The sequence below is a fragment of the Carettochelys insculpta genome, chromosome 6 (assembly GCF_033958435.1).
Source record: "Carettochelys insculpta isolate YL-2023 chromosome 6, ASM3395843v1, whole genome shotgun sequence".
NCBI classification, from domain to species: Eukaryota; Metazoa; Chordata; order Testudines; family Carettochelyidae; genus Carettochelys; species Carettochelys insculpta.
The window spans coordinates 38,604,236-38,631,322 of NC_134142.1; the positions used below are offsets into that span (position 1 = coordinate 38,604,236).

Genomic DNA, 27,087 nt, shown 5'->3' on the forward strand with positions numbered 1-27,087 from the left:
TTCTCTAATATACAGGCTTCTTTGCCCAGTTTATGGCATCTGGGTGGGTGTTTGATTTCAATAAAATCAGTCTTTTTGTTGATAAGTTGCCTAAAATGTAGCTTTCTGTTGAAAGTTGTCTGCAGATGTGTATGTTTTATGTTGTCTGCAAATGTATATGTAATATGTTTTAGTATAATTTTATGTTCCTTTTCTTGTTCTTCTCATGTTGTTGCCAGTGGCGAGTGATATATCTCTGACAGGAGGCACAGTGGTGCAGAGAATTCGCTTGGCAGATGAAGTGGAAAATCCAGGAATGGCGAGTGGGATGCTGGAGGAAGATTTAATTCAGTATTATCAGTTTCTGGCAGAGAAAGGAGATGTACAAGCTCAGGTATGATCCATATGCCACGATGGGGTGGGATTCTTACAAAAGCTGTTGGAGCAGGTTAACATATTCAAGTAATGTGAAGCTCTTGAGTCTCTTTTTTTTCTCTCTTCCCCAAACCAACATGATTACTAGAATTAATCAGAAAGTTTTCACTGCAACTTCTTTTGGTGGAAAATTGCTTTCTGATTATATAATAACTTTTGTTGTGTTAAAATTTTACAGGTTTTTGTTAAGAAGCAAAACATGCTTGTCTGTCAAACTTAAAACCTCCACAATAAAAGTTAAATAATTTTATTTCTTATGGGAGAGGGGACGACTTGCTTGAAAAATTAAATTTTCTCTTTAGGTCAACATGCTAATGACGGTTTTACTCACACACTCTGAATAATAATAATAATAATAATAATAATAATAATAATAAACCTGGGAGTCAACTCATTAGCTTTATTTATCTTACTGCTTCACACAGTGGTGGCTACTGAAGCAAAATAGTTTTGTTTTCAAACTTACCTCCTTTTGTGTTTCTTCTGATAAATAATTTGGTATGCAGTTTGAATGTGGTTGATTTTTGCTTTTGTATATAGGGGCATCCTGTCCCTTAGGCCTTTGTTTAATTTTTCAGGTTGGCCTTGGACAATTACATTTACATGGAGGAAGAGGAGTGGAGCAAAATCATCAGGTACCCATTTTACATCATTGCTAGCATTTATACCCTAGTGATCAGTACAGCGATCTACAAGAAAGTAGATTGTCTAGGCCTCCGGACAGTTTGGCTTGACACAGCAGTTGTGATTTGGCTTTCTTAGCTAGTTATATGCACTGTTTCAATTGATAGAAGGACTGTTTCTCACTCTGGTCCCAACCCCCATTAGTTGAAGATATTGGAGATGAAGTCAAAACACAACACCAGATGCCTGTACTAAAAATGACTGACCTTTTGCATTCACGAGAGACTTTTCATGATGTGCAGATTTATACATTTGAAAATAGAACCTGGCCCATGTTGTTTACAAGAGTTGTTGCAATATAATAAATATTTTCTTTCGTGGCTGAGTAAGCTGCAAATGGATGTGTGGCCTTCAGTGCTGCCAGGTGTTCACAATTCCCAGCTTAGTGCTGGGTTGGCTTATGCAATAGTAAGAAATTGGCTTGCTACAAAGGCAGATGGAATTTTTCAAAAATCTTCTGTGATGGAAAGTAAAGAGCTCATGTAACCCACAGAATTGGAGAATGCCATGAAGATTTTTTTTTTTTTTTGGACTAATTTCTACAAGGCAGTTGTCTTTAAATCGTCTTAAAACAAACAAACATCCTTTGTTTAGCATTATACCTAAACTTGAGTAAGGTTTTTGCAACGGTCTCACATGACCTTCTCTTTAACAAATTAGGGAGCTACAACATAGATGGGAGAATAACTTGCTGGATAACTGTTGCCAGAGAGTCACATTGCAAGGACATAATGAGGGGCTCCACAAGGATGAGTCTTGAGTCTGGTTCTGTTGAGTATCCTTCATCAGTCATTTAGATAATGACATGGAGAGTATGCTTATAAAGTTTGTGACTGCTACAATCCCTCCCAGTTTGGTAAGGATTTGGATGGTAGGATTATAATTTTGAAATAGTCTGAGGTAAATAGGATGAAATTCAGTAGGGACAGATGCAGGGTACTCCACTCTAGGATGGAACAATCAATTGCACACGTTCAAAATGAGAAATAACTGCCTATGAAGGAGTATTGCAGAAAGGAATCTAGGAGTCATAGTGGACCACAAGCTAAATATGAGTCAACAGTGTTGCAAAAATCGATCATTCAAGGATCTATTAGCAGGATTGTTATAAATGAGACATGAACAGTAATTCTTCCACTCTACTCTGAGCTGATTTAGGCTTCAGCTGGAGTATTGTGTCCAGTTCTGGGAGCCAGATTTCAGGAAAGAATTGGACAAATCGGAAAGTCTAGCGAAGAGCAACAGAAATGATGAAAGGTCTAGAAAACCTTCACTTCTAAAAGGGGAGATGGAAATAATTGGATGTTTAGTCTGGAAAAGAGAAGACTGAAAGGGGACACTGTTTTCAAGTACCTAAAATAATGTTCTAAGGAGATGGGAGGACAGTTATTCTCTTTCGCCTCTGATAAGATAAGAAGCAGTGAGTTTAAATTGAAGCAAGGGAGGTTTACGATGGACATTATGGCAAAACTTCCTGTCAGAGTGGTTAAGCACTGGAATAAATTGCCTAGCTGAAGAATTCCTATCAGTAGAGATTTTTTCATGAGTAAGTTAGACACCTGTCAGGGATGATCTAGATGGTGCTTGGCCAGCCATGAGTCTAGGGCACTGAACTTGACCTCTCAATGTTCCTTCCAGTCTGATGCTTCTATGATTGGTTGGTTGGTTGTGTTTGATCCATGTATGTCATGCAGACTTGGCAGAGTAATGGAGACTGTAATGAAGATAGAGGCAATATGAAGTACCTAACATTGAGTTTTTGGCTGCCACGTTAGTAAAATGTTCCCACTCACCTCTCAAGTTTCAATCAAGAATTAAAATCAAGTAGGTATCTTAGAGCTTATAGCCAATTCTGATCAAACTGGATTTTAAATGTAGCCAACTTAAATGATCTTTCCCTGTTGACATTAAGCAGTCCTGGGCATTCAGCTCAGACCAGTATATAATCAGAACTAAATATCTACCCAGATTGGAAAATACACACATGTCCCTGCAATTAATATCTTTGTGATGAATTAGATTTTGCTAGTAGAGTTCTGCTCTATAGACTTCTCAAAACTGGAAAAATGTGGTATCACCTCCATGAGTTTTGAAGGTATGCCCGGGCCAGAGTGGCTGCTATTCTGTATGCAAATTGTGGGGGGGACCTCCTATTGCAGGGGTGAGCAATCCTGAATAGTGGGTTGGCTGCATGAGTGGCCCTCCTTCACGTTACTGGGCTGCAGCAGTCCCTGGCCTACCAGAGTTCCATGTGCAGCCCCATGGTCCCCTGTGTGTCTGTCTCCCCCAGTGGGCCTGTTGAGCACCAAGGCCCTGAACTTACTTGCTCCTGCCCATACCTCCTAGCACTTCCAGAGCACGTTAATCTCCTGAACTATGCTCCATCCCTGCTCTTCCCCACACACCCCCCCAGCTGGAATGCTGCAAACAGCTGATTTGTGGCTGCTCTGAGCAGGGAAAGGGGAGGGGTAGGATGTGCAGGGCTCTTTGCCCCAGTGTACAATTGGTGCATGGGGCTGTAGGTGGCACCTCACGGTCCTATTATGTGTATTTAATCATTCAGTGGACTTGGGCAAATCCATATAAGTAAGTGCTATCCTAGTAACTTGTCAAAGAACATACAGAATGCAGCTCTTGTTTCCAAGTAGTGACATTCAACTTAGTGTTAAAATCTTGGTCATGATTTTGGCTGTTTTGTGTTGAAATGGAAAACTCTTCTGGTGCTCAAGGAAGACCAAGCAAGTTTCATGCATGGCAGATTATACATCATACACTATGTAGAGCCTTTTTGATGGAAGTCAAGGGGCGGGAAGTGCACTTGGATTCAGGGCCCTCAAAATGGATTATGGGGACAGAGTTGTAACCTCAGAGTGAATTTACCTTGTGCAAGGGCCTAGAGGTCATCTTTAGAGACAGGTTGATGAGAAGCAGCTTTGAAATTGAAATTAGTGGTATTATTTCTGACCTGTGTTGCTACATCACGGCATACCAAGGGATGTTCATTTTCATCTTGGAACCTTTACTGTACATCACAAGTAATATTTGGTAATATACCTGTTACCAATAGTGTTACCAGGGGTGGTCTAGACAGTACCTGCCATCCAGTCCTAGTATTCTGTGATTTGTTTCTAAAGAGGAAACGTTTTATTGACTAAAATACTTTTTGTGATCTTCCCACCCCCCACAGAGAGCGTTTGAATACTTCAACCAAGCAGCTAATGCTGGTAACTCACATGCCATGGCTTTTCTAGGAAAGGTAAGACGTGGGATGCATTTCATTGGGGGTTACTGTATGTTCTTCACTATTTGAAAACCAGAGTGATTATTTAGTTTCTTAATTAAAGACATAAGCTCCTCAATTGGGCATTCATTTTAAAATAAATTAGAGAAACAAGGAGGGTGAGGCAGTCACGCACTGAACCAGCTTCTTTTCATGAAAGAGAAAAGCTTTTGAGTTACACAAAGCTCTTCAAATCCTAATGCTTTGAAGGAAGGTGCAAGAAAATCATAATCTCTGTCCCTGAGCAGCTGCAGTAGTGCAAGAGTTCTAGCCCTGCCTAACTGACACCTAAATCTCTCCAACATATTAGGTCTGTTTGTATTGTATACACTATTGCTAATGGAGCAATATGATAGCTTAACTTTTTCCAAAGCGCTTTTTGATGAAATACAATAAATTCCCATAAGAGAGCCTCCTAATAAACATTCGATTGGTTCTGAATTATTTCTTTTCATAGATATGTTTTTGTTGTATCTTTAAAAACCAGCTATTTAGCACTTATGTAGGTAAGAAAAGACAGTACAAATTTTAAAAACAGTAACTTTTTTTTATATTTTCAAAGATGCCTATAAAACATGCGGATGAATTCCACATGGAAAGTGTGTTAAAGTTCTTCACTGTTCTCGCTTAAAAGTAAACTCTATCCCTTTGTCAATTAATTGTTAGTTGTGCGTTTGTCTTCCAGATGTATTCAGAAGGAAGTGATATCATACCCCAGAGCAATGAGACTGCTCTTCAGTATTTCAAGAAAGCTGCTGATATGGTATGTTTCCTTTACTCATGAGTTAAAGAAAATACAAAGTTTCCCTGTCCTTTTTTTTTTTTCTGCAACTTAAATCGTTAAAAAACTGTATGTAAATTACTTAGACTATTTCATGAGACCTAAAATTAACTCCCAGCCACAGTGTTTCATGGAGTCTGTTCAACACAACAGGTGCAGGGCTTCTCTTATGACCTGCAACTATTGAATCTATTTTAGATGTTTAAATCCCATCTCTAAATTTCCCCTGTGGTTTGTGCGCTCATGTGTATGTTTGTGCACGTGTGTGTGTGGGGGGCGGGAATTCTTCATTTACTCTCCTTAATGATTGTGTAGCATAGCTCTAAATTAAACTGCCGCTGCATTGAACCACAGGCTGCAGTTTGTTTCTCTTGTCCATGCAATGTGTGCTTTCATTTCCTTTGATAATATGTTCTAATTATCTCACTGAGTTTTTAAATATGAAAGAAGCTTAAACATTTTAATTTTTTATTTTATGGGAAGATTAGTTTGCTGAACAAAATAACCTCCCTGGGAAAGAAATACAGGAGGGGAGGGAGAGGCATGTGCGGTGAGAGTGCTGTTCTTTCAGTTTTGGAATGAAGTGCTAGTACTTTCATTTGCCCTGCAAGATAACTAAGATTAGCAACTTGACTATGTCAGGGTACTTGGTGTGAGAGTCTCACCCCCTTTCTGAATCTTTTACACCCTCCCCTCCCTGTAGCCAAGTCATAATGTCCTAGCTGAGGAAGGATTCCCCCTACCCGGTGCATGCATCATGGAAGACAGCTGTGTAAAGCTATCTCTAGAGGAACTCTCACAAGCGCAGGTGTGTGGAGATGGGTGTCAGAGGCAGAGACACCAGTGTTGCAGAGATGCTAGGCAGTGCTGCAGGCTATACATCAGCCATTCCAGAGAGGTTGTCATAACTTGGTCCCAAAGCGATTCCTTGTAGTGGGGCCCCTTCAGCCCTCCACTCTTGGGAACACACAAGTGGCTGAAAGGTACCTTAGTGTCACCTCCCCTTGGCCTGCAAATTCTGTGCCGCTTCTGTGAGAGGCATAGCACTGGTTCTTCTTCATGTAATTGTTTGTGTACATTCCAGGTTAGGTGCCTTGTGCCTGCTCATTCACAGCAGCTGGAAGATTTTTCTCCTTGCAGGTAGCCATGGAATCAGTCCAGATGCCCCCCAGCGAGGCAAATTCGTGGCACTCAATATAGGTCCTTTTGACACCCCTTCCCTTCAACTCCATCACCCCCTTCAGTTCCTTCTTTACATGGTGCAGGTTAGCTGGAACTTCCTCACACTTGTACTTGCAAATGCTATAGTGGTGTGGAGCTTTTGTGCTCTGTCTGAGCTAGACAAGTTCTCATCAACAGTAGGAAACCTACAAGAGTGATACAGATGGCCAAATGGAAGTGATCCTTAATGAGGGCAGCACAGCAAGGTGTACCTATGCTGGGGGCCCCAGTCCCACTAATATTGGACTACCTGTGCCACCTTAATGAGCAAGGTCTTTCCATTGTATCCATTCAGGTCCACCTAGCTGCCACATCAACTTTTCACCAGGGGGATATGGGCTGCTCAGTATTTGCTTATCCCTTAGTTCATAAGACTTCTCAAAGGTCTGCAAAGGCTTTTCCCCAAGGTTAGACAGCCTGCGAGGACCTTAACTGGGTATTGACCAAGCCTAAGAGTCTCGCGCCCCCCCACATTTGAGCCAGTGGTTTTCTGTTCTCTCCTTCTGTCATACAAGGTAGTATATCTGTTACTTCAGCCAGGAGGGTATCTGAGCTTAGGGCCCTTACTGTGGATCCTCTTTACACAGCTTTCCATAAAAACAAGGTAAGATTAAGACTGTACTCAGCCTTTCTGCCTGAAGAAGTCTGTTTTGTCCCATGTCAGTCTGGACATCTCTCTTCTGGTCTTTTCTCCTAAGCCACAGGCTAAGGATAGGGAACAAACCCTTCACACGTTGGATGTAAGGAGAGCATTATCATTCTACATAGACAGAACTAAACCCTTTAAGCAAACACCTCCACTGTTTGTCACTATTGCAGTTAGAATAAAAGGTCAGCTAGTCATCTCCCAGAGAATCTCTTCCTAGAGTGTGGAGTGCATTAAAGTGTGTTGTAACCTAGCTGGGGTGATTCCACCTCCCATCATGGCACACTCCGAGGATACCTAAGCCCCCATTGTGTGTGTGGGTTTTTTTTGTTTTTTTTTTTTTTTTTGGCTCAGGTTCTCATACATGATATTTGGCAAGCTGCATCCTAGTCATCTGTCCACCCTTTTGCAGCACATTGTGCAAGCACACGAAAGGCAAGGGATGATGCAGACTTTGCTAGGGCAGTGGTTCAATCAGTTCAGATCTCCAAACCCACCTCCATACGTTAGCCTGGGATTCACTTAATGGAATGCACATGAACAATCTGTCAAAGAAGAAGAAATTGTTACTCACCTCCCGTAAGTGTTGTTCTTGAGATGTGTTGTTCATTCCAACCCCTCTGTTGGAGTAGCAAGCAAGAAGCAACTGAAAGGAGGGCAGATCGGCAGGGCCGTATATTGAGTGCTATGAAGGTACCAGTGGGGGAGGCTTCTGGCCCGACCCTCTGGCTACCTGCTAGGGGAATAATCTTCCACCTGTCATGTAAGCGCACATGCAACACCTAACTTGGAATGGACATAAACAACACATCTCGAGCAGCAGTTACAAGAGGTGAGTAGCTGTTTTATCTCACTTCGGGTGTTGGATACACACTAGTTTTCTGCTAATATCGATGGAATGATAACAGCACAAAGTTAGCACAGTAAACACCAAGGAGGGCTGGCACCATAGGGCTTAGATAGAGACTATGACACTTCAACAGATTTTTCACAAACCCTTCATCTTCGGCAGTATCTATGCTAGAGGACGTTAAAGAACATATTAAAGACGTTGGTAAATTTGTAACCAGGTCCTCCCCTGCTTATTTTTTCTAAAGTATTTTTCTCTTTGTTGTCAGGGTAATCCAGTTGGACAGAGTGGTCTAGGAATGGCTTATCTGTATGGAAGAGGAGTTCCAGTAGTAAGTCTGAATAGTATCTTTTCAGTCCTGATTGCCTTGTGGAAAGCACCTTTATTTCTAAAATACCTGGCTGGTCAAAGAGATATAAGTGTTCCATTACATGATCTTATTTGCTGACTTTTTGTTCCTATGTCTTTTTTTTTTTTTTTCCCTCTTTTAGTGCCGTGCAGTATTCTAGTTGCTCAAATCCTATTGATATGTCACGAAATAAAACTCATGTACCAAGAAACTTAATACCCTGACATTTTCAGATAACTTGAACTACCAGTGCCTATTAAAGAGGTTACTAGTCACAGACCTGCAATAATTTTTTAAATACAAAGTAAAGCATAGAATACTTTAAAATACAGCTTTATTTTGTCTTGAAATGAGACATAGCTCAGAAATATTCCTACTTCTTTCTTCATTCAAGGAGAAACAAGTCTATGCATGAACAACAAGGAGTCCTCTGGCACCTTAAAAAATTATTTGGGCATAAACTTTTGTGGGCAAAAGCCCACTTTGTCAGAAAGTTTATGCACACATAAATCTGTTAGTATTTAAGGAGCTACAGGACTCGTCATTGTTTTGGTGTGTAGAGACTTACATGGCTACCCCTCTGAAGTCTCTGTAGATTTTTATGGAAATCTGCAGGGACAAATGCGTACATCACTTGTCTTGATTGTGATCCCATGTATAAGTTGTACCTTCCTGAAACCCTGGGTAGTCAGCTTTGCAAACAGAAACATTCAGAATTCAAGGTGTGTCCATAGTTTTAGCTGAACTGTTTGAAAGCAGAATAGTGCAGATAAGATGTTCTACAGTTTGTTTCTGCTGAAATGGTGTAGTGTGTGTCCGTTTTGTTTAGCTAAATGAACTAATGTCTATGCACAGCATTTCAGTCAGTTGTTGCAATCTCAGATCTTTGTGAATACCCATCCTGCAGCCACTTGCAGAGGTTTGTTGGAAAAGCTGTGAAGTATTTAATGATTTCTTGGATGTCCTAAAAGACTTAAGTTAATAGCTCCATTTTCTACACTTGCCACCAAGTATTAAGGAAAAGTCTGTTTTGAAGAGTACATAAAATTGTAGAAATATAGGGTTGAGTTAGGCTATGAGTCATCTACTCCAGTCCCCTGCACTGAGGCGGGACCTCATATACCTAGTCCACCCCAATGAGCAGGTATCTAACCTGGTCTTAGAAACCTTCAGTGACAGGGATTACAAAAACTCCCTTGGAAGCCTATTCCAGAATTTAACTATAGTTAGAAAGTTTTGCCTAATACTTACTCTAAATCTCCCTTGCCTCAGACTAAATGGGATACTTCTTATGCTGCCTTCAGTAGACATCAAGAACAACACATTCGTAACCTTTCTTCAAATGCTGTTAACAATTTGAAGACAGTGATCAAATGTCCCTTTCTTTTTTCCTCACAAGTAAATGTGGACAGTTGTTTTACCTTTCCTCATATTTCAGGGCTTCTTAAAATATTTTTGCAGTTCTGCTCTGAACTAGTATTCCCTGTTAGCTGAGTGCATAGGTGGACACCCAGGACAAATTCAAATGCTGCCCAGCTGTTTAGCACAGTGTACACAGCTGGCAGCTTGTATTTCTACTGGTGCACAACTGCACATGCCTCAGTGCATAAAATAAATTGATTCCACGCACAGAAAAAATTAGAGGGAACATTGCTCTGAACTCTGTCCAGGTTGTCCACATCTTTCCTGAAGTATGGCCCCCAAAATTGGCCACCCACTCCCACTGAGGTCTCACCAGTGGCAGCAGAGAGGGACAGTTACCTCCCGTCTTTTATGTGGAGCACTCCTGTTAATACTCCTATAGCTGCAACTGCATCACATTGTTGTCTTACTCAACAAATCTGTCTTTTGTGGTTTATGTGCAACTCTTGTACATAGCTGAATAAAAAGCACTAATACATTTATTCTCCTGTTGTCAGCAAAACTATATCTGATGAAGTTTTATGGGGAATGTAATCCATTTTGATGAGGATGTATCTCTTTAGTGTGCTCCCCTTGCTAGGCTCTATAATGATTGGACCTGTCTTCCTGCAGAATTATGAACTGGCATTAAAATATTTCCAGAAGGCTGCAGAGCAAGGATGGGTAGATGGACAGCTTCAGCTTGGCTCCATGTATTACAGTAAGTGGCTTCAGAATAAAAAGCAGTCAAGTAGCACTTTAAAGACTAGCAAAATTAAATTATTAGGTGAGCTTTTGTAGGACAGACCCACTTCTTCAGACCATATCCATACCAGAACAGACTCAAAAGTTAAGCCACAGAGAACCAAAAACAGTAATCAAGGAGGACAAATCAGAAAAAAATTATCAAGGTGAGCAAATCAGAGTTGGGGGTTGGGGAGAAGGTCAAGAACTAGATTAAGCCAAGTATGCAGACGAGCCCCTATAGTGACTCAGAAAATTCCCATCCCAGTTCAAACCACGTGTTAACTGTGTCAAATTTGAATATAAAAGACAGCTTAGCTGTTTCACTTTGAATAGCGGTGCGAAATTTTTTTTCAGTAACACGCATACTTTTAAGTCATTAAGAGAATGGCCCATTCCATTAAAATGTTGACTAACTGGTTTGTGGACCTGGAGTGTGTTGATGTCTGTTTTGTGCCCATTAACCCTTTGTCTAAGGGAGTTAGAAGTCTGTCCAATTTACAAAGCATCTGGGCATTGTTGGCACATGATGGCATATATGATGTTAGTAAAGGAGCATGAAAAAGTGCCGGTGATTCTGTGAATAACCTGGTTAGGTCCAGTGATGGTATTTCCAGAGAAGATATGTGGACAAAGCTGGCAGCGGGCTTTGTTGCAGGGAAAGGTTCCAGGACTGGTATTCCTGGGGTATAGACTGTGGCTGTTCGTGAGGATCCTCACAAGGTTGGGAGGTTGTCTGCAGGAGAGAACGGGCCTGTCACCTAGAACCTGTGGCATCCTGATTAAGGATAGGTTGTAGGTCTTTAATAATTTGTTGCAGTGGTTTGAGTTGAGGGCTGTAGGTGATGACCAGTGGTGTTCTGTTCTTGGCTTTTTTGGGCCTATCTTGGGGTAGCTGGTCTCTGGGTATTCATCTGTCCCTATTGATTTGATATATATTTTTTTTTTTACTTCTCCTGGTGGGTTATTCAGGTTTATGAATATTTGGTAAAGTTCTTGTAGTTTTTGGTTTCTGTCAGTTGGATCAGAGCAAATGCAATTGTATCTAAGAGCTTGACTGTAAACAATGGATCTAGTTATGTGTGCAGGATGGAAGCTAGAAGAGTGTAGGTAAGTATAGCAATCAGTAGGTTTTCAGTACAGTGTGGTACTGATCAGGCCATCCTTGGTGAGAACTGTAGTATCCAGGAAATGTATCTGTTGCATGGAGTAATGGAGGCATAAGTTGATGGTGGGGTGTAGATTGTTAAAGTCTGTGGAATTCTTCTAGAGTCTCTATACCATGGGTCCAAATCATAAAGATGTCATCAATAAATTGGCTTCAGAATGTTGTTGCATTGAGTATTCACTAGATGGAGCTGGAACAACAGGAGTGTGTTTTAACATCTCTGAGTAGGCACTCTGTATCACAGAAATTTTAGATCATCAGCACATGATATACTAAAACAGTCTTCATGCACCTTTTGGTTTGAATATAGTAGATCTTACCTGATGGTGGTTTTCATAACAAATTGCCTTCAGGTACTGTTACTTAATTGTTTAAATTAAAAACACAAATAATATCCTTCTTTTTGATTGCAATTTTGTATTTGTAAATATTCATTTGCAATCTCTGAATAGTGTTGACCTCTGGTGTGACTTCTTTCTTTGTAGATGGCATTGGAGTGAAGAGAGATTATAAACAGGCTTTGAAATATTTTAATTTGGCCTCCCAGGGTGGTCATATTCTGGCTTTCTATAACCTGGCACAGATGCATGCTACTGGCACAGGGGTGATGCGATCCTGTCATACTGCTGTTGAGGTGAGGACATCACACAAATTTACAATCCAGACTAATTTGTAGAGCTGGTCAGGAATTTTTGATGAGATTATTTTTGTGATAAATGCAGATTTTTTTTTTTTCCAAAACAAAATGGGTCACAAGAAAGTTTTGTTCTGAAAAATATAGAAAACGTCTTGTTTTGATGTCTTTGATATTTTTTTTTGTTTGAAATGTTAAGGTAATTAAAAGTTAGGTCAAGTTGAAACAGTGTTTCAATTGACTCCAACCAATTTTTGTTTTCAGACTTCTTGTGAAAATCTTCAAGATTTTTACTTTGATCTGATGCAGGCCAGGAGAACTTTCAACTTCTTAAATGTTCTTAGGACAGGAAAAGGGTTTCCCATCCAGGTCAACTAATTTGTGAAAATGAGAGAAATTTACTGTGTAAGTAGGCTCTAACACATGCTAAAATCAGTGGAGTTGTACACTTCCCTCGCTGTTTTTTTTGCCTGTTAACTCTAGACCTTTATTTTCTCAATATAACTTGTTAAATGAACAAGCACCTCAAGGTCCCTCAATTCTCTGGCATTCTAGGGGGTCAGGCTTGAAATGTTGCAATAGCAAATGATGCAGTCAAGACAGTAGTCCCTATTTATTCTGAAACTGAGTTCTCCATCAAGGACATGTGTGCAGGATACCTTTGTAGCTTAGAGCTAAAAACATAATTTTAAAAAATAGAATAGCTGAGATTTTGTAGTAGTATGTGGATTCTGCCACAGATTTTTGTGGAGCATGTGGACACTGCACAAACACATGCAATACAGACAATTTTGAACTCTAAACAGCTCTTTCTTAAACAAGAAAACGAATATCAATGAAGTTGTCATCTTTCCATGTGCTGGCTTGCCTGGGACATGTATTCACTTTGCTTGGGTTAGCCAGTTATTCTTCACACTGGCTGAAGTATGAACTACTTAGAACCGAGACTGCCTTTTGGGGTCAGAGTTATACTCCAAGAAACCTAGTGTTTTACTGTTTTTTGAGGCTGTTGTATTCCTGCTGTACTTCCATTGTTAAGGATGTGTTCTTAAGACTGTTAAGCCATTTAGGTCTGTCTTCTGTGTTTCCTTTTGTTCATATGACCCTTACTGTCCATTTAAAAAACAAAACAAAAAATTGTCCTTTAAATTATAAACTTCTGAAGAAGCTCATGATAATTAGGTGTTCTTTATTTCCTACAGTTATTTAAGAATGTATGTGAACGTGGACGCTGGTCTGAGAGACTCATGACTGCTTACAATAGCTACAAAGATGGTGATTCAAATGCTGCTGTGGTTCAATATCTCCTCTTGGCAGAACAAGGCTACGAAGTGGCACAGAGCAATGCTGCCTTCATACTTGATCAGAGTAAGGGGCTGTGGTAGCTTGTGTCAAACAATAGCTCATTGTTGGTTAGTATTGACTGCGTGTTTAACAAGCAATGTATCATCACCAAGCAAGGATTAAATAGGTCATTTGAGCTAATAACATTCCTCAGCAACAATTCTCCCCCACGCAGCTGGACGTCTATACTCCAAAATTTATTGTTTCCGTTTCTCTTTCTCTATTCAGATATTTTTCCAGTCTGAGTATTAATGAACATTTGAAGTCAGACATGTCTGTTATATAAGCAGAGGGTGGGACAGTGAAGCCACATGTTTTATTTCCTAGTGAACAGTTGTTACTTTCTAGTCAAGAATAATGGGGAATGACAAATAGCTGGACAGCTGACTACTTTTGTTAGACTTGAGAGACCTGCTTAGTGATTAAATCAATCCTTTCTAAAAATGGCTGACCACAGTCAAGTCTATTGCAATATAGTAGGGTTATCGGGGCATATTAGAAGTACAGTGATGCATGGTGTGGTGTTGGTTTGGTTTTTTATTTTTTTCCGTGTCTTGACATTTACCAGAAAGTGCAAGAACTCGGCATTTTAAGTTTTTTGTGTAGATCTCAAAAATACAATGGCCATGGGCTTTGTGACCAACTTATCAAGAAAACCAGCTTGTTGGCTGCTAGTAGACTTCATAATTTTGGAGTCCATTTTTATGTTGCTAATAGTGCCATCCTCAGTACCTTGATGGCTTCAATATCCAGGAAGAATACAGCAGTGGCAGAACATTTAGGAAGCTTGTTCTGTCGGTGTGTATCTTTATCTGCAAGATATCACCTCTGAGAGTAAGAGGGCAAGTTCTCATGAACTCTGAGGCTGTCATTTGAAATGTAGCCTTGTGATGTGATCACATATCCTTTGAGGACTAGACTGACTCCAATTCATTTTACATAGGGTATCAGTTGCTGCCACATATTTCACATTTAAAGTGAATACTTTAGTGTTAAAAGAAATGGAATGGAATATTACTCTCTCAACCTACACAGCACTTCCATGGCCATCCTTTTATGTGGGATTCTGTGTGTACAAAAACCTAATCCTTCTGCACAGTTCTGTAATGGGTTCTAGCATTACAGTGTGTGTGTATTTCTTCCTAATTACTTAGATCCTACCTCTTCAGCCATGCCTGGAGGATATACAGTTTTGAAACTTGTACGCTGAATTAAAATAACTAAAATTGCTCCACTCCTATATTCAGAAACTATGCTGCCCAAGGCCAGATTTGAAAATCTGCCCAGTTTCATTGGAAAACAATGGGAGTTGCTGAGTTCTAAGCTCTTTGGGGCTGGGGGGCAGAGACAGAAATATGGCTACTATATTAGATGCCTACTTGGGTGCTAAGATTTTGATAATCTGGTCTTCTTGAAGGTGCTAAGCACTCTGGAAAATCTGCCTGTTAAAAGTTTTGGGCTGTATCACACACTATTTCTGTCTCCATGAAAGTAATGACAGCTATTATCAGGAATACAAATTGTCTGTGAGAGAAATAAATTTTATATTGCAGTATGTCATATTTTTAACTTGCAATCCATTGCACAAAGAAATGGCATAGTGCTGCTATAATTTTTAAAAAAGTCAGATTTGGTTAAGTTCATAGAATCACAGAATACGAGAACTAGAAAGGAGCTCAAGTGGTCATCAAGTCCAGACCTCCACACTCATGGCAGGACCAAGCATCACATAGATTATCCCTGACAGATATTAGTCTTAAATATCTCCACAACCTCCCTAGGCAATTTATTCTGGTGCCTAACCACCCTGACAGGAAGCGTCTCCTAAAGTCCAACCTAAATCTCCCATGTTGCAATTCAAGTCCATTGCTTCTTTTCCTGTCTCAGAGGCTAAGGAAAATAATTAGCTGGTAACTTTCAGAGCACAGAAAGTCTAAGCAGTTGCCTTTGACATACTGTATCATGAACAGGCTGCTGCTGAAGCCTCTATATATATAATTTTTTAAAACCATTGCTTTGGCATTCTCAAGTGGATAGTGAAGCTTCTTGTAGTTTGGGCAAGAGGCATTCATAAGAATTCTGGAGTGTTTTAACAATTTCTATGAAATATTTACATCATAACTTAAGAAATACCAGTTGATGAACTGTTAACTGTAACTGCCAAAGGAATGTGCTCTTTTTTATAGACGGACATTGATATGTTTACAAAGAAGCATAGTCTTATTGCCTGTGTGAATATAGTTGTGCTCTAATCACTTGGGTGTTACTGGTGGTGTGGGTCTTAGCAAGATGTAAGTACTGTTTTTGGTGAGCACAGTGTGCTAGATCACCAAATCAAGATGTGGTGTGTTCAGCACAAGATCTGAGATGTACCATATTTCTGTTTCCCTGGTCCAAGGATAGACTTGGCCAAGGATGTAATTTAGAGCGGGATGCTAAGTTATCAAAGTGTCCCTTTTTACCTCTCTCTACATGGGAACCTAGAAAAGGGTATAGAAAGAAACGGATAGTGGCAGTTGCACCAGCTTTATACCACCCAAAATTATGACCACTTAACAACTCAAAAGCAGCACGGAGGAAAGAACCAGAGGTCAGCATCTCAGTCACAGTCTCTGAGGGGCAGTGCTTAATCCAGCTTAGCAAAGGAATTTGTAAATGACGAACATTGTGTGCATGTCGGCATCCATCAGGAACACAGTATAGAAGTTCCATGCCCTGTTCATGCTTAACTTAATTACTGCTTCTGTTTTCATGCAGAAGAGGCCAGCATAATTGGAGAGAATGAGACTTATCCCCAAGCCTTGCTGCACTGGAATAGAGCAGCTTCCCAAGGTGAGTCACATTTCAGTGATGAAAATGTCACTTTAAGAACCTAGTGTAGTTATTACTATCTACATGATATTAACTTTTTATTAAATGTTATTTTTCTCCTTTTGAATTAACAAGTGCAGTATCCACAGAAAAGTTACATTCTGCATCTTTCCTTGACTGAAGTATTCTGCTGTCTGTCCAGGTCGTGCTCTTTATCCAGTTTTCACTATGAGAAACTGGCACACAAGCTACTTGAGTCTCTGTTGGGGGTTAGAAGAGATTGTGTCTTGCAGCTCTGCAGTCTTACATTTTATAGTATCGGGGAGTAGCCGAGTTAGTCCGTATCCTCAAAAAACAACAAGAAGTCCTGTGGCACCTCATAGACTAACAGATATCTTGGAGCATAAGCTTTCATGGGCAAAGGCTGCATATGATGAAGCGGATCTTTTCCCCACGAAAAGTTATTTTATAGGTATTCCTGCTAGCATGGCTGTTGCTCCCAGTGATTTCCTTTCTAAATCTATACTTTGAAGGATTTATAATTACTTGGAAAATTATCAAAGCAGTTTAGTCTGTTTAAAGTCTCTTCAGTAGTGTTAGATTTGAGTGCATATAATAGCTCTTTGGTTCAGGGCTCATCTCTTGAAGGTCATATTTCCCTACAACCAAAAGAACACCTTTATTTTCCAGAAAGCTGTTTTGCTGGCCACTGGCCAAGATTAGAGTAAATCCTGGTGCTTCTAGAGACTGTGTGAGAAGGAGAAAGTCCAAGTATTTAAGATTCTTTTAGATGGCACATTCTTGCAAGCATGTGTTGGATTTACTGGCTGTAAACTAATCCTTGGAGGACATAATTTATGTTAAGTGCTGACAGTGAAATATGTAGCCTTGCTGAAAATCTAGATTGGATTCCCTACAGGCTTGATTCAGCCTTTCATTCTTCCACACCAATAACTATGATGATAGTCTGTCGAAATGAACCGTATAAATTGAGGCTCTATCTGCACAGTATAGTTATTTGCCTACCATGGCTTCTTTCATGAGAATAGAGATTTGCCAGTGTGTGCTAGGGAAACTTTCTTCTTCTGGTGTCCTTCAGCCCAAAGAGAGGTGTACTTCAGTGGTATCATAGAGATAAGAGAGGTGAAGAAAAATATATCTTGTATTGCACCAGCTACGGATAGTGAGAAACAGACTTTTCTTGCTTCAGTAAAATACTAACTCAACCACTTTCTCTCTCCAATATCTTGGGACCAACACAGATACAACTACACTGCATATGATGATATCATTGATGTTTGCCTTCTGTGAGGCATCTGTGGATCCTTCAGGATGAAAGGCCTTGTATAAATATATAAAACCTACTTTTTTTTTTCCCCTGGACAGTAGCTTCAGTCACCATTCAAATTGGCAATGCACCATATGAAATTATACATAGTACGTAAATAGCTTAATGTTGAAGGGACAGTATCAAATTATCTGTCTCAACTTTGACTTCCTTTTAAAATTAGCTGCAAGCACCTTCTGCAATCTTGCAATCAGTTGTTGTAACAACACAAATTATTTGACCATTTTTAGACCTTTCCTCCTCAGCAGTGTACCCCATTACAGCCATTGGGGCTGATCACTAGTGAAGTTGCAAATGCCTGGTATAGACAAGTTACGATATGATTTGGTATTGATAGAGCATAGTCTGATTAAAGCAGGGGTTATCTCCACCACTGCAAATTGCCTTTTCTGAACTCAGGTTTGCACAGATACATCTGTGTCAGTAACTGGCCAAGAATCATTTGAACAGGCAAGTTTGCAATGTAGACAGGACCTAAGGATAGTTTAAAAAAAATGTTTTTTATACCTAGTACTAAAGTTGACTTACTTACATAGAGGCTGTGAAAAATTTCATGCCCTGTGCTGTATACTTCGGTCAATCTTACCTCCATGGCAGATGCACCTATATTGAGGAAAAAATTCTTCCATTGGTGTAGCTACTGGCTGTGTACTGCAGAAATGGAAAACCTCCTGTTGCTGTAGGAAGCATTTATGCTACAGGGGTACAGCAACATAGCTGCATCTATACCACAGTACCATGTATAGTGCAGATAGACCAGAAGTCTTTAGGCATTTGGTGCAGGTGTACAATGTTGACTCCAATAAAACATTGGGAATGTAGGAAAATTGATGTACAAGAAGGACTTACACACAAACCCAACTGGCAATTATTTTTGGGGAAAACTGAAGCTATACAAGGTTTTTGGGGCTTTTTCCCCTGAGCAGGGTGTGAGAGTATATTTTTAAATTAGCCAGTATAAGGACATTGTAATGTAAAATATCTAAGATAAAAAATTGGCAACTAAAAGGGTTAGCCATACCATTATGCAAGGCACTTGAACATATGTTAAAGCTTTCCGAGAGGCTTTAGTTGCTTTTAAACAGCAATTATTTTGCTAATACTGCTGTGAATATAAAACCTCTCCCTAACCATTTTATTACTTTGAACACTCACTTGAAAGCAGGACAGTTCAGCTGTTGATGCTCATATGAACACGTTGGCAATAAAAGATTCTGTGTTCTCACTGTGCAAGAAGAAAAAACAAATGATGTGATGTCCAAGATATACTGAAAAGAAATGTGTTGTTTCCTAGAACTCATCATTGTATCTTTTAAATGCGGCTAGAGGCACACCTTGTATATCTCACTTGTCTCTTCCACTTGTACTGTCTTCCCTCTAATTAGGTTACACTGTTGCTAGAATTAAGCTTGGAGATTACCATTTTTATGGCTTTGGAACCGATGTTGATTATGAAACAGCATTTATTCACTACCGTCTGGCATCAGAACAGCAGCATAGTGCCCAAGCTATGTTTAACCTGGGGTACATGCATGAGAAAGGACTGGGCATCAAGCAGGTGAGCACAGCTTGCTATGAGTAATTAATTTTATTCAAAACATTATTTTTATTAATGGTTTTTATTGCAATAATCCCTAGGAGCCCCAACTGAAATCCATCCCTAATTTAGTAGGCACTGTATAAAAATCAGCCCCTGCCTCAGAGTTCTTACAGTGTTAATAGACCAGACTGACAGAGGCGGGGAAGAAGGGACATATTATTCCTGTTTTGCAGATGGGGAGGTGAGGCACAGAGAAAGTGACTTTTACCCAGAGTTGCAAGTTGTCTGTGGCAGAGACAGGAATTGAGCCCAAATCTTCTGGGCTAACTCTTCCAAAGCTTCCTAAGGGATTTAAGAAGAGAGAATTAGGTGTGCAAATCCTTAGACATCTTTAAAATCTCAGCCCAGAATTCCCATCCTGTGCTTTAACCAGGAGATTATCCTTCCACTCATACATCATGTTCAAGTGCATTGGAGGTTGCTTGTCAGATTTAGTGCATCCATATTCTTAATGAACAAAATAGTTGCCTGTACTGTCTGGTGATACTGATTGTGGTGTCACATTGTATTAAACAATGATTCTCTTTCCCCAAAGCACATTCCTTGAAAGAGAAGCCAATACATATGATTCCTGAGGAAAAATATTGTTCCTCACCAGTTGTGAGTTGCTTTTAGGAAGCATTTCCGTAGTTAAGGTTGCATCTTAAAATGGATTCATAGAGGCTTAAAATACTGGGACTTGATGGGTTGGTTGATAGTCTCTAATGAACATGGCCAGTCTGCTATAGGAATGTTGGTGGAAGGGTGTTTTAGGATTAAGACTTCCCTACTGCTTTCCAAAGTTCTGTGTGTGTATTAAAATGGACTGTTTTAACAGCCTCTCTCAAATCAAGTCAACAGTTTTATTCTCATATAATTATAAACACAGTATGGATGTGCAAATACATGGCCTGAGACAGAAGGTGATGGGTTAGAATAGATTTTAATGAAGAAAGATAGATGGCCACACAAAAAAATCTTCCTTTTAAGGATGGCTCAGTGGTTTGAACATTAGCCTGCTAAACCCATGGTTGAGAGTTTGAGCCTGGAGGGGGCCCATTAGGGATCTTGGGCAAATAGGTTTAAAAAAGCTGTTAGGGATGGTGATAGGCCCTGCTGTGTGGGCAGGAGACTGGACTTGATGACCTCTGAAGGTCACTTCCAGCTCTATGAGATAGGTAAAGCGTGGCTTTTAATGAATGGACATTATTGGCTCTTATCTGACATACAGGTAAAGTTTTTTCTCATTAGCTGATAGAATAAAAACTCCTTTTAGTACCAGAATCTCTTAATCATGTGGTAATCGCCGACTTAAATACCTTAGTTTTGTTTGAGTTTCTTTGGAAATAGATTACAGTATATTGTATATTAATTACAGGATATTCACCTTGCAAAACGCTTTTATGACATGGCAGCTGAAGCTAGCCCAGATGCTCAAGTTCCTGTCTTTCTGGCACTCTGTAAACTCGGGATTGTATATGCCTTGCAGTATGTACGAGAAACTAATGTAAGTAATGTAAACACTTAAGTGATGGCAAGCAACTCATATCCATAAATCTGGAACTTCCATAGAAGTAGAAGCCAAGCATCACATGCCCAACCTAAACTCTGTACCTTTTACAAATTTTTCTGCACTGTCTTCTTTCCTTCTATTTAACAAAAGAAATGGGAAAGAGTGAAGTCTCAATGCCTTTCGTACACTGGTAGTTTCAAGGAACAGTGGGGGATGTGCTCATTTTATCCTAATATTTAATTCCCCAATTAGTATTCTAGATACTATGCCAATACTCCCTTTAGCCCCAAATTTGACAGCTTGTGCGTGTGAGCAAGTTTCCCCAGATTTAAGCTTACTGTTCCAGGAACAGCATTAGTGGCTATTTGCTTTCCTTATTCATGGCTTGATCATATGTATTTGCACTCCTTTATAAGCAACCAGAACAGTTCCCCCCACACCCCTGTCAGAAACAATTATCGCTACAATTATTGTATTGCTTGCTCAGCAGGGTCTCCACATATAGTAATGGGCAGTAAAGAAATGTGTGTCTGGCTGCTTTTATGGCTGCCGTTTCGATATTCTCTTACTGCCTTCTGTGTTCATTAATGTTTTCTCTCAACCTGAAGGCCAGGACAAGAAAGGGGTGAGAGCAGTGTTAATCCCCATTCTGGAGAAGGAGACCTGAGGCACAAAGATTCATTTCATGTTGGTCAAACAGGAAATCTGTGCAAAGTAGGAGGCAAGAATTCAGTTCGCTGAGACCTGGTTCGGTGCCATAAGCATAAAACCATGAACCCATTCCTCTCTTTCTCCACTTCTTGTTTTCACTTGTACATTTTTGTTCAGGACATTTGGTGGGCTCCAGCAAATGGAAAGAAGAAGAGAATTTTGGCCTTCATCAGAAAATAAATATGACCTGAACTGCTGCCAAATTTTTTTCTTGTAGTTTTCATATAGATGTTACGTTTTGAGCTGCAAGGGAAGAAAATATGATAGAAAAGAAACTTAAGTATGAAGGAGGAGCAGAACAGTTTCTAGTAGTTAATGTGGCATTGTGGGTTTTTCTTTCCTCAGACTTAAGACTGTCAGGTTAAAAGACTTACTACACATTTTAAAAATTTACTCACTTGAAAGATATGTAAATACGTAAGAAGTTGCAGGTGTTCATTTTATAGTGGGTAGCATCTTCTGTTGTAGCTGTTGAAACTGGAGCATGATTTTGGTTCATCTAAAATGGCAAACACTGGTATTGGTATATTAAAAGGAAATAGCTAAAAATAAAAAATGCAGGTGGCTTTTTCCAGAATTAAAGATGTCTGAAACTGCTATGATATTTCTGACTCGTAACGAAGAACGTAATGGTGAGGATTTTTGTTTTGTTTTTCAGATCAGAGAGCTATTGTCACATCTTGACATGGACCAGCTGTTGGGGCCTGAATGGGACCTTTACCTTATGACTATCATTGCTTTGCTGTTAGGAACTGTGATTGCTTACAGACAGAGGCAACATCAGGCTATCCCCAGACCGGCAGGGCTGCGGCCAGCTGTGCCTCAACAAGAACCTCCACCAGAACATCAGCCACCACAATAGCAGCAGCAGGAATCTCAGTGAAAAGAACTGTACTTTCCAGCAGAAACTATTTTCACTATGATTTAGGATAACAGATCAATGGTCCTTTCCCCCCAAAAGAGGCTCAAAGAAGCATAAAATTCAGAAAGCTGCTTAGAATGATGCCTTTTTTTCAGGGATATGTAACTTTTTCTAGACTGATTTTGAATGTTATTTCAGTGCCAATGGAATAACACAATGGCTTTTTTGTGAAACACAAGTGTGCTACTACAAAAGTGATGCCTGCTATATCCAATTTCTCTTTATTCAAAGTCCTTTTTCATCATCTCTTAAAGTGTGTGGAGAACATTGGCTAACAGAAGCTACCCTGTGTAGAAAGAAAAAATGTTGTTGAAGACTGAAAATCTGAACTCTGCTTTTCTGAGCAAAAAGAGAGCCTCTAGAATTCTGAGAGAGTTTGTTTTCCTGATTTGCATCCCAGGTGGTCCTATAGATGTTATTTTAATTATTGCTTAATAATAATTTCACAGTTCATGTTGTCTCATTCTTTACCTTATATGGTTTAATCTGGATGTTCCATTCAGAAGAAGCAAAAACAAAAGCAGAATCTGTAACTAGTTAGCAAACTTCTTGTTCTCTGTGATTTGCACTTTTGGGGGTTTGTTTTCTCTTCCAGAAGGTGGGTAGGGATAGGTTGCATTTGTAAAATAAAAGAATGATTTAACAAATCCTCTACAGAATGGCCTCCACAGACATTTGGACAAGTGGTGAATATTTTCTTGTAGTATGTGTGTAGCTTGTGGGATTTCCTAGCACAAGAGCAAAAGGAAATGTTAGTCTTCCTGGCTTTTTTTATTCTTGCCTCAATAGTAAGATGAGAGAGTGGATATCTGTAGAATGCAGTCAGAATTAGGATTAAAAAAGTCTGTGATTGGGACACAAAACCAGAAGTCTGCCTCAGCTCAGTTACTGGTAGACTATTTTTCTAGTGTCTCTTATTGAGAGGTGGGACCCGTGTTTCTCCAGCTAGTCTTACAACTTCAGCAGTCAAGTCCGTAAATAAAAGGCAACGAGGTATATCACAAAATCTTTATGCAACCAAAATCTACACATCTTGCTACATTGCATAGTGGGTGCAGCATAGAATTTGCCTCTCTCTGCTGGGCACATTGAAATGAAGGGGGTACGAAGAGGTGAATTCCAGCTCCCTACTTTTGGAGCTGGATTTTCATCAGTATTGCTGCACTTCAGAGTGGAGGAGGTCGTAATGGTTAATGGCTCCTTCACGTCACCAGAGCAGTGCAAATGTGCCACACTGGGTGTAGGGCATCTGACCCATGTACTCCAGGTTCTTGTTTTGTAAGATTCTTAGTAGTTTTAAGTGATCATAAACATTTGTAAACTAAATGCACAAAGTAAATATGAGAGAATAGCTTTCTGCGGGAAGAAGGCACAACTATTTATTCTTTTTTCCCCATAGCAGGTATGGCTATTTGTTTCCATATTAATGCCATACTCTATGGATACACTATTTTGAAGAAAAATGAAATTTGAATGCTCGAGACTGATGCTTCCTCTCTAGATTATTGTCCATTTCAAAGATAAGTGCTTTGCTTTAAAGACTTTTATATAGTTGATCAGCATTTAGAACTAACCTGTATGAAAAGGCTTTAAAACGGTGAGATCGTGTATGTTTTGTACATAATGTATTATAATGAGTTGAATGTGCAATGTTTCTTTGCAGTTTATTTCTTGCATTTTGGGAGAAGGGCTAAATATTCTTTTCTGGAAGCTAATTGTTTTGTTGCTGACTGCAGTATTATGAATACAGAAAAATCTTTTAGATAATCAAAGTATGGAGTTGGAATTTCACTATGTCGTCACGGGGCAGGGAGATGTTTCAGTTCTGTTTGTGAAGGAATAGTATTGAATTTCTACATGGTGTACAGTAGCCCAGTAACTGTTCATAAAAAATTATTCATCTTCCCTTTTTCCTCTGCAATATTTTACCTCTTCCCTTGATTTTATAGATCTCTCTAGCTCAGCATGAAGTAGTTTAAAGGATGGATGGAAAATGTTTTCTAATTCACCATCGCTGAATGCCTTGTCTTTTATTTAACAAGTCTAACATTTGCTAATCTTTCTTAATCTTAATTTTAAAAGGTTTGAATATTTATAATCTAATAGAACTAAATTCTAATAGTTATATCCCATCCGTGGGAATTTAGTCCCACCTAATGGTTTATAACAGCAGTCATTTGTAGCTGGCCTTGCACAGAGCTGAAACATTATATGTTAAAGAAATCAGCAGGAAATATATCATCAAACCATTTTTCATTTTATAGAATTGCCTTTTGAGAAGTACTATATGAGCAATAAGGAAATTTTCCCCTAATGTTGACCATCACTTAATCTTATCAAATGGCATCCATTTGAATAAAGTGATAATATGAATAACATCAGACTAACTCAGGGATTAAAGAAATATGAATAGATTTTCTAGGTCAGCTGCCTACAACATGGTTTAGTTTTTCTGATAATCCCTTACTGTTCTGCTCCAAACCTTGCAGCATGCTTTTGCTTCTTAAAAAAAATTAAATTTAGAAATACTGAATTTTTTTCAGGTTGTGCGCACATTTTACCAGCCACTTCTTTCAATTTCCTAAGTAAGAAAGAGTGGGTTTTTAATTTTTCTTGCTGGCATTTGTTTTTATAGAGCATCTTTTCATTTTGAGTGGCCTACCTTGTCTTTCTAGTTGTGTGCAAGATCAGTTTGAAGGGGGATTGTGTTCAAAATATATTTTCTGTTGAATTTATCATTTGCTGTGGTAGTTCATTCAAATTCTGTTTCTAATTCATTGATGTTGTGTTACTAAAGTTGAATATGCACCTGCCTAACTTCGAAAGCAAATGTGAGTTCTGAGTGCTTTACCACTGGGAAGTTAGGTAACTTCAGTCAGAAATAAGTGAAAATTTGAGATATCACTGCGTGAAGATGTACTGACACTAAATTCTGCTCAGTTGCCCCCCCCCCCCTTCTTTTCTTTGTTTTTCTGGAAATTTGAATGAGAATAGAGTTTAGGCATGTCCACACTAGTTTTGTAGACAAAACTTAGGTTTTGTAGACAAAGCTTGCAGAGCGTCTACAGATACAATGTGTTTTGTCAACAAAAACTGTAGACAAGAAGGCTGTGTAGATGCTCTGGGAGGGCCCTTTTGTTGACAGAGTGGATCAAAAGATCCATCCACTTTCATGTGTAGACAGGATCTGTTGATGGAAGTTTTGTAAGACTGTCTCTTCTGACAGTAACTTCTGTAGACAGATGCTTCTAGTGTAGACGTAGCCTTTCTGAATATAAAGCATAATGTTTTGAGTGAAATAATTTTATATTGACTTCCCCCCCTCTGTGTTTTAAGTGCAAACTTTCTGTATCTGTTCTTTCCAGTTCTTACTGTACTAAACAATCTAGCACACAAATGCCATCAGTAGGAGTTCTACATGTGAACTTAAAAATTAGGAGGATGAAGATCTGAGGAGAGAATTTTATGCCATTAACCCCAAACCATTAACATTACGTACCTGCTAACTTAAAAACATTGCTTGTAATTTGAAAACAAAAATATTAAATAGATCTTTTAACTGCCAAGTTTAGAATTTAGGATTCTGTAATCTGACTTTTTTCTTGGTGATATTTGTTCAAGGCTCTCCTTACATCAGTTTTCATTATCTATTTGGAAATAGTAGACTCCATGACTAAAAATTTCAAGTGGGGAATAAGTAGCAGAAAAAAGGAGTTTGTTTAAATATAAATGTCTTTAGACAGTTTTTCCAAGACATAAAAGTGAAACTTTTTGATGTTTTCCATGTGAAGTTGACTGTTACGATAAACATGCTGAAGTAAAGCTCAGTCTTCCCATTTGATGTTTTCAAGTTAAATGTATTTTCAGAGCATTTATAGTGTTCAAAACATACGTACCAATCTTGTTGCCATCAATATACAAATTATGTTTAGTGCATTGTTGTTAGATGTGGGGAAGCTCAACTTCACCAATCCTTTCCTTTTTAGCCAAGCAATCATAAGCTGATATTTAGGTTTAGGTTCCAGAAAATATTCAGAAATTATCTAACAATGAAAAGGTTTAGTATGACTTGAGAACTACTGCAAGTGAATAAGGGCAGGCAAGGGCTACTGGCAAAAGTCCTTTTTGACTCTATCAGATGTAGCTGTTAAGAGGATATTATAGGGATTTTTAAAATTTATTTTCTATTTAAGGAAATTCAGTATAAAGGCTGGTAAAGTGTATATAATTGTGTAAACAAATGGTGTTAATAGAAAGATGTACAGATTCCTTTTTGTACTGTATCTTTAATCCTGTGAAATAAAGTTACCACCTCTGGTTAGCCTGTATGCGGTAATATACTGTGCTTCTGATAACAAAGGGTCCTAACTATAGGTTAAGACCGTATATAAATTCTTGATTCTTTGTATTTTAATTCCAAATGCTGCCCTACACACACAGGCATTTCATCTGCTAATTCAAAGCCACAGACATGGTAGGGCATTCTAATGCCAGATCTGCACAACTCCACATACAAAGGCTGTGGTTAATTTCTATGCCTCTGTTTCTTCCAGTATTTAAAATGGCAATGTTTATTGTAGACATTAACTTTCATGGGCAAAGACATCCATCATCAGATTCATGGAGGGGAAATTACAGAGGCAGGCTATAGATATATACCTGTTCCATGCATCTCATGAAGTGGGTG

General features: G+C 39.1%; 1 protein-coding gene across 1 annotated transcript in view; it reads left to right on the forward strand.

Moving 5' to 3' along the window:
* Positions 1-26,728, forward strand: part of SEL1L (SEL1L adaptor subunit of SYVN1 ubiquitin ligase) — a 50,222-nt gene extending 23,494 nt beyond the window's left edge. The window contains exons 10-21 of the mRNA XM_074996666.1: positions 219-373; positions 993-1,049; positions 4,286-4,354; positions 5,064-5,141; positions 8,145-8,207; positions 10,260-10,347; positions 12,024-12,172; positions 13,375-13,540; positions 16,274-16,348; positions 19,061-19,233; positions 20,633-20,761; positions 22,137-26,728. Of these exons, the coding sequence (XP_074852767.1) occupies positions 219-373; positions 993-1,049; positions 4,286-4,354; positions 5,064-5,141; positions 8,145-8,207; positions 10,260-10,347; positions 12,024-12,172; positions 13,375-13,540; positions 16,274-16,348; positions 19,061-19,233; positions 20,633-20,761; positions 22,137-22,340 (1,406 nt within the window). The 3' untranslated portion in view covers positions 22,341-26,728. The remainder of the gene's footprint in view (positions 1-218; positions 374-992; positions 1,050-4,285; positions 4,355-5,063; positions 5,142-8,144; positions 8,208-10,259; positions 10,348-12,023; positions 12,173-13,374; positions 13,541-16,273; positions 16,349-19,060; positions 19,234-20,632; positions 20,762-22,136) is intronic.
* The last annotated feature ends 359 nt before the right edge of the window (positions 26,729-27,087 follow it).